Source organism: Grammomys surdaster, unplaced genomic scaffold (assembly GCF_004785775.1).
Source record: "Grammomys surdaster isolate TR1022 unplaced genomic scaffold, NIH_TR_1.0 183, whole genome shotgun sequence".
NCBI classification, from domain to species: Eukaryota; Metazoa; Chordata; class Mammalia; order Rodentia; family Muridae; genus Grammomys; species Grammomys surdaster.
In genome coordinates this window covers 1874276-1881286 of record NW_021604628.1, presented here as the reverse complement: position 1 = coordinate 1881286, position 7011 = coordinate 1874276, and the positions used below count along the sequence as shown (strand labels likewise).

The 7011-nt window shown below is 43.0% G+C and overlaps 1 protein-coding gene across 1 annotated transcript in view; it reads right to left on the bottom strand.

Moving 5' to 3' along the window:
- The window catches only part of Dnah8 (dynein axonemal heavy chain 8), a 236994-nt gene that overhangs the window by 145517 nt on the left and 84466 nt on the right, over positions 1-7011 (bottom strand). The window contains exons 37-40 of the mRNA XM_028767920.1: positions 5698-5861; positions 4309-4411; positions 2909-3013; positions 1697-1858 (exon numbers count right to left, since the gene is read on the bottom strand). Coding sequence (XP_028623753.1) covers positions 1697-1858; positions 2909-3013; positions 4309-4411; positions 5698-5861 — 534 coding nt within the window. The remainder of the gene's footprint in view (positions 1-1696; positions 1859-2908; positions 3014-4308; positions 4412-5697; positions 5862-7011) is intronic.

Sequence of the window (7011 nt, the reverse complement as noted above, 5' to 3'; positions counted from 1 at the left end):
GACACACATGTAAGGCATGTTTACAACCTACAAACGGCAGACACACATGTATAGCATGCGTACAACCTACAAACAGCACGCATATATGTATGGCATGCTTATCACCTACACATAGCAGACATACATACATGTTCACATTTAATCTTGATTGTCATTTATTCACATAAAGCTGGCAGAATTGACTTTTTTTAAGCTTTAAATAAAAATTTTATCTGTATGTGTGTGTGCCATATGTGTCTCTCTCTCTCTCTCTCTCTCTCTCTCTCTCTCTCTCTGAATACAGTCAAATATAGTCATCACTTCCAAGTGTATAAATATAAGTATTTTTTATTCCTATTTTCGTGGTTTTCAAATTTCCCCAGATTTTTATACCTATGGTCCATCACAATTTTTAAAAATATGTTCTGAAAGAAACTGGAGACGAAGTGTTTGGCTTTTTTTTTTTTTTTTTTTGGAAAATTAACTTGATAGCAGGCAGATTTCAGTTGTTTGGAAAAAAATGCTTTAAAGAAATAACACATACACACACGAAGAGAAATCTGGGAAGATGCTCGGCTTTCCCGTGACGTCCTGTCCAATTCTTCCTCCACTCTGAACCTCCCCCTGGTTTTCCTCCTAACACTAATTCCCAGGTCAGAATGAGACTTCAGAGCACACCGTGGTGTGTGCCTTCCAGGGATAGAGAAAATATGTCATCTTACCATTAAGAGGCCCGTTTCTTTGGCCTACCAAGGGAAATATTTAAAAAAAATCTTTAACAAGAACATTAAAAATTTTCAAGGCAACTATAAAACATTAAAACCACGGCATTGAACCCATCTCTACGGTGGAGGTTGATCCTTGTCTGTGCTGATACCGTTCGAATAATTAATGCCCAATCATTTCTCGGCTGTCTCCAAAGTGAGCTCATTAATTCAGGAACTAATTGAAGTTCAGGCAGGAACAGGAAACGCAGACGGGACAAAATCTGGTCCCTGCCCGCTTGGGTATCTCTTCTATTCTGCGGTACTTATGAAGAGACTGAAAGCTACTTTTCGTCTATCCTGGGTGAAACGTTAATGAAACGGCCGGTTCTCTATTTCCCATACTAGGGTTTCATGATATTTGCCATATCACAGGGAGCTTGTAAGAGACATGGGACAGGAGAACCGTTGGCAAGAACACCCACTCCCACCCTGACAAGATGGGACTGACATCAGGAAAGTGTACGGTTATTTCCTCTATGTGTGTCCATATCCCGATCCAATTCCTACCTCTATATAGATACATACATGTGCATATATATATATATATATATATATATATACGTCAGTAACAATGGTTCTCAACCTTCCTAACACTGCCTTTAATACAGCCAATCAAGCTGTGGTGACCCCCGCCCCCCAAACCATAAGATCATAACTCTCTTGTTGCTACTGTTGGGGATCGTAATGCAAATATCCGATATGCAGGATATCTGATGTGCAAAGGGGTCACAACCCACAGGCTCAGAACCGCTGATCTATAAAATAGAATTTCCCATGCGTTATTTGAGTCTTGACATATGTCCTTAGGGGTAGAAGGTGAGGGGGCCTAGGAAATGGGCCGGTGTGGCTGACAAGCAGGGGTTGACAGCGACCTCCGCATCACAACGCCAGGCTGAGCACCGCCCCTTCTCTGTCTCCACATCTGCATTTTAGTCAACAGCGAGCCTCACCTGGGCGGGGAAGTGGTTCAGGAAAGGTAAGAGGAGAAAGCCCGAATCGCTGATCTGATAGAAGGCGGACCGGATTATATTATGTAATGACGACATCTGTATTTTTAACAAGTCCAGAAGCCAAATCTCTACGGGACCTTTAGCCATAACGGGAGTATCCAGCTTAAAAAAAAAAAGAACAAAGCAAAACAAAAACCATACAAACACATAACCAATTATTAATAGGGTAGTTTCACAAATTGTCATACTTGGTAAATCCTAATACTGTGACACAAAATAAGCTCTTCTATGGTTCGTGTCAAATATCTACTGATTTGTGTATGCAAGCATTGTATGCATGTGTATGCATGTGTGCATAGGTGTGCTTGAATAAGTATACCATGTAGTGGCCACAGTTTTATTTGTATATTTTTATTTCTCTCCTCTCCTCCCCTCCCTGTACATGCGTGAGAGTGTGTGTGCATGTATGTAAGCACATGTGTGAGTGTGTGTGCGCATGTGTGTGTGTGCACATGCAAGTGTATGTGCCTGTGTATATGTGCATGGCATGTATGCATACATGCATGCACATGTGTGTGCATGTACTTGTGTGCATGTATGCACACATGTGCAGGTGTGCATGCATGTGTGTGTGCATGTGCACGTATGTATATGTGTGTGTATGCATGCATGAGTGTATGTGCCTGTGTATATGTGCATGGCATGTGTGTATACATACATGCATGTGCATGTACTTTCGTGCATGTGTGTGTGTGTGTGTGTGTGTGCACGCTCCATGCATGTGGGAGCCCAAGGAGGCCAGAAGAGGATGTCAGGTCTCCTGTAACTAGAGTTATAGGCGGCTGTGAGCCACCTGGTGTGGGTGCTGGGAACCAACGCCAGATCCTCTGGAAAAGCAGCTAACACTCGTAACCATTGAGCTGTCTCTCCAGTTCCCTATGCAAAATATTGAAGACCATGGGTGAACTAAGCTAAAATCATGAACGGAAGGGACTGTAGAGACGGTGTCGTCTAAACACCAGTGTAATTGGTGATAAAATGAGTCTCAGAGAAGTGGTCCATCTACAGTCGTTCATAACAAGGCCAGAGCTGCAGAATTCGAAGGTTACTCTCCCTACTCCCCACACCCTCATCTTTCAAAGGTGAACAGCTTTCCCCTCAACCTCGGTCATCGGCGGAAGTCCTAATAGCAACGTTTTTTAAATGAATTACCATGATTTTTTCTCCTTCCCTTGATATAACGGCCATCATCCGATCGTAGTCTTTAGCATGGAAGGTCACCTCATTGATGTTGTCCGACACTGCAGGGAGATGTGGCTGTAAGGGACACAAGGCAGAGCCAACACATCACACATGGAGCCAAGCGTAAGCTGAGATGCCATTTAAAGCCTTAGGAGGGGCTGGAGAGATGACTCATCAGCTAACAGCATCTCTTGTCCTTCCACAGGACCCAACATCAGTTCCCAGCATCCTTATTGGGCAGCTCACAGCCACCTGTAACTCCAACTTCCGGGGACTCTGGTGCCCCCTTCTGGCCTCCATGGATACCGTACTCGAGTGCACATGATATAAATTTTTAAAGTGTGAAACTTCATTTTTTTTTTTTGTCTTCGTGAGAGACAAGAGAACAATTTGCTTTCTTAACTCAAAACTAATAAGGAAATGGAAAAAAAAACAGCAACTGAAACTACTATGACCCTTGTTTAACATAGAGGCCCATTGTGCAGTTCAGGTTAGCTTAGGACTTACTCTGTACCAGGCTGATCTTGAACTCTGTCACGCTTGCCTCAGCCTCCTGAGAGCATTACAGCTGTGTACTATGACCACCCAGCTGTGCCCCAGTTTTTAAAAATCCTATAGGATATTGTCCCCCAGCCCTGCAAATGTCACTTCTTATACCAGCTCAGGGGCCACCCCTTTCTGGTCTCTAGATGGATAGCATCTCCGCCTGCTTCCCTGCTGGGCCCAGGTCCCTCTCACTTTCTCTCTCAACTGTGTGCGTCTCCTTCCCAGCTTGAAAACCAAAATTCATCAGAAAACCAAGAGCTAGGCAAGGTCACAGTGGTTAGTGAATGGGGACTGCTGGGCACTACCTTCCCTGTCTGTGTGAGGTCTAAAAACATACAGAATAGGACATTTTATTATCGTGTTTCATAGGTGCGTATGTAGGCACACATTCATGTGTGTGCATATGTGTCATGGGGGGGTGCATGGAACATGCCATATCACTCCTCAAACACCATCTAACTTGTTCAGTGAAAATGAGGCAGGGGGATGGAATTCACTGAATCAACTAGGCTAACTAACCAGAAAACCCTAGAGATCTACCTGTCTCTGCCTCCTACCTGTCTCTGCCTCCTTGTGCTGGTATTAGAAGCATGTACCACTGTGTCCAGGACTTTTTTTTTTTAATGTAGGTTGGGGGATTGAACTTGGGTCCTCTTGTCTGTATGGTCATGAAGTCAGTCACCTTCTCAGCTGTACTGTCAGGACTTTTGAGTCCCATCCATCCTGCCTTGTACTATATAAGAATGTTAATGTTGTTTTAACGTTCTTGGTTATACATCCCACTGATGGAGAGACTTAACCCTTGGATGTGCGTGTCGCTGTACCTGAATAGTGTGGGAGTCGCTGGCCTGTCCGAGGATTTCCAGCAGAACCGGATCGGAGACGAAGAAGAATCTTGGAAACAGCAGTCGCTTCTTTTCCAGATACCTTCAAACGAGTCAAGAGCGTCTTACTGGGTGATTCTTTTGGGGTTTTTGTTTGTTTGTGTGTTTGTTTCTCTGTGGTGACCAATAAGAGAATAGCAAACACCAACAGACATTTCTCCCTGGCCTCTGGGATATCTGCTGAGAATCAAAGTCCCAGAGAAAGGCACTTGGGGCTTGACAAGGATAAAGGGGGAACAGAGGCTCCTCTTTTTCATCTGTCACCATCTTTCTTCATTAGGAGCCCTCCTATGAACCTCTGCCAGAGTATTGGGCATTTCATGGCTTAAATCTGAGGTGAAATTATTTTGAGAATGGTACAGAGGACACCTACCCATGATGTTAGATCAGAGGGGGGTAAGCCTGGATGAACTGGGACATAGCACCACCATATTTTAAATAGAAATTAAGAATGAATTCCATTGTAACTTTTAATGGCTTGGAGAAATGTTCTTGTGGAGGTTGGGGAGGTACCCATGCATTTGTCTGGCCAGCCCTCCTCTAACTGCACACCCCTGCTCCATGCCTAAACTAGGCTCAGCATAATCCCCTGAAAGATACATTCACATACCCTGGCATCTGTAAATGTGACATTATCAAGAAAGAGGGTCTCGGAGGACATAATGAATCCAAAGATCTTTCTTTAAATTCATAAGACAGCTTTTGTGATTGCTGAGCGTATGTGTGTGTCCCATGATCCTGAGGAAACGGCGCCCTGTATTTAGGTGAGCTGTATACCCAACCACAAAACCCCTCACAGGGGAAACAGAAGCAATGAAGGTCATATGAAGACACACTCCTCGGGGTTATGGCACAAGCCACGGAAGCCCCAAGAGCCACTACGGCTCTGTCACAAGCTCCAGAGGATACTGACACACCTTGATTTCACACCTCCTGCTGCCAGAACTGGGATATATATATATATATATATATATATGGACATATCTGTATATATCTGTATATATATATATATACATACATGTGTGTATATATGTGTGTGCAACATGTATATGTATACATGTGTATATGTATATATGAATATATATATATATGTATATATATATATATCTTCAAGCCATCAGTTTGTGGCGATTGGCACAACAGCCCTAGGAAGCTAATGCAGTGCCTCAGCCTACCCAATCCACGTCCATTCTTACTGAAAAATTGAATTTATGGGAATTTTGGATTGCTTATTTCCAGGGGAGCCTTCCACAGAAACACCTGACACGCATATAGAACTCACTAAGTGGTTTGTGATGAAGCGTGGCGTAGGGAAGGGTGGACTCTTACCCTGTGAGGGACTTCTGACAGACTTCCAACTGCTCGTGTAGATGAGGCAGGAGCTGCCCCATGGTTTCATCCCCGACACAGCAGCTGATCACGTTGGGGTTCTCGTGAGCTCGCTGCATTATCTTTATCCACGACTTGTCAATGTTCTGGAAACGCTTGGCTTCCTAAAAGCAAATCCGTGGTCGGGTGAAGATTAGTGTCTAGATCATTGAAAAGAGCAAGCCCTTCATGTTGAAAATCCCTTTCAGTTCTTCAAATTCAGCTTGTGTTCATCTCACTTAGACCAAAAAAAAAAAAAAAAAATTCTTCATCTGAATTAATTCTGAAGAATGAGACCCCAAACCTATAAAAGCCGCTTATTAAAATGCTGCTTGGTCGCAATGGGGCTCATTGCTTATTTGTTTCCTTGCATTTAATATAGTTTTTGAAGTGCCACATGATTAATTTGCAGAGCTATCAACTTAAAGTTCAAATCGAGTCTTTCGGCACCCCAGGTGTTTTGGGTTGATGAGCGAGCTGAAGAGGCGCCAAGATAATTTGATCTCAGAGTCCTTGGAATCACGGTAGCTCCTCGTGTTACCTCAGGGAAAAGGGAACGGGGAGGGGGGAACACGGAAACCGCAAAACAAAGCCTCATTTACATACTTGCAAATAAAAACTCTCTGTGTGCTGTGGGTGATATTAAGTTTTTCATTCGGTTGCAAAAAAAAAAAAATACGCCCCTGGAAACTGGCATAATTTTTGTCTCTTCTTAAAATGCCGTTTTCTAATTAGAAATAGACTTTAGTATTAGATTCTGGAAGAAATTGCGTTGCAAAGAGAAATGAGCCATGCTTCGTGGTTTTTAAGCTTTGATTTACAATCTGCAGAGATCCTGCCTACAAGCAGACAAATTTAGGATGTGGGGGCTTAACTGTATCAGGGGAAAGTTGCCTACCATAAGAGTAAAACTATTCCTCTTTCTTTTCTTTTGAGACATGGTCCCACGAAGCCCAAAGCTGGCTTGGAACTCACCACGTACCCAAGGATGACCTTGGATTTCTCACACTCCTGCCTTCATCTGGGATTTGAACCCAGAGCTTCATGAGTGTTAGGCAGATACTTTACTAACGAGCCACATCCTCAGCCTGTTTAAAAGGCTCCAAATAGAGCTGCTGTTTCAATACAGAGTTCTATTGTTTCAAATGTTTTGATACATAGTTCTATTGTTTCAAATGTTTTGATACATAGTTCTATTGTTTCAAATGTTTTGATATATAGTTCTATTGTTTCAAGTGTTTTGATACATAGTTCTATTGTTTCAAATGTTTTGAT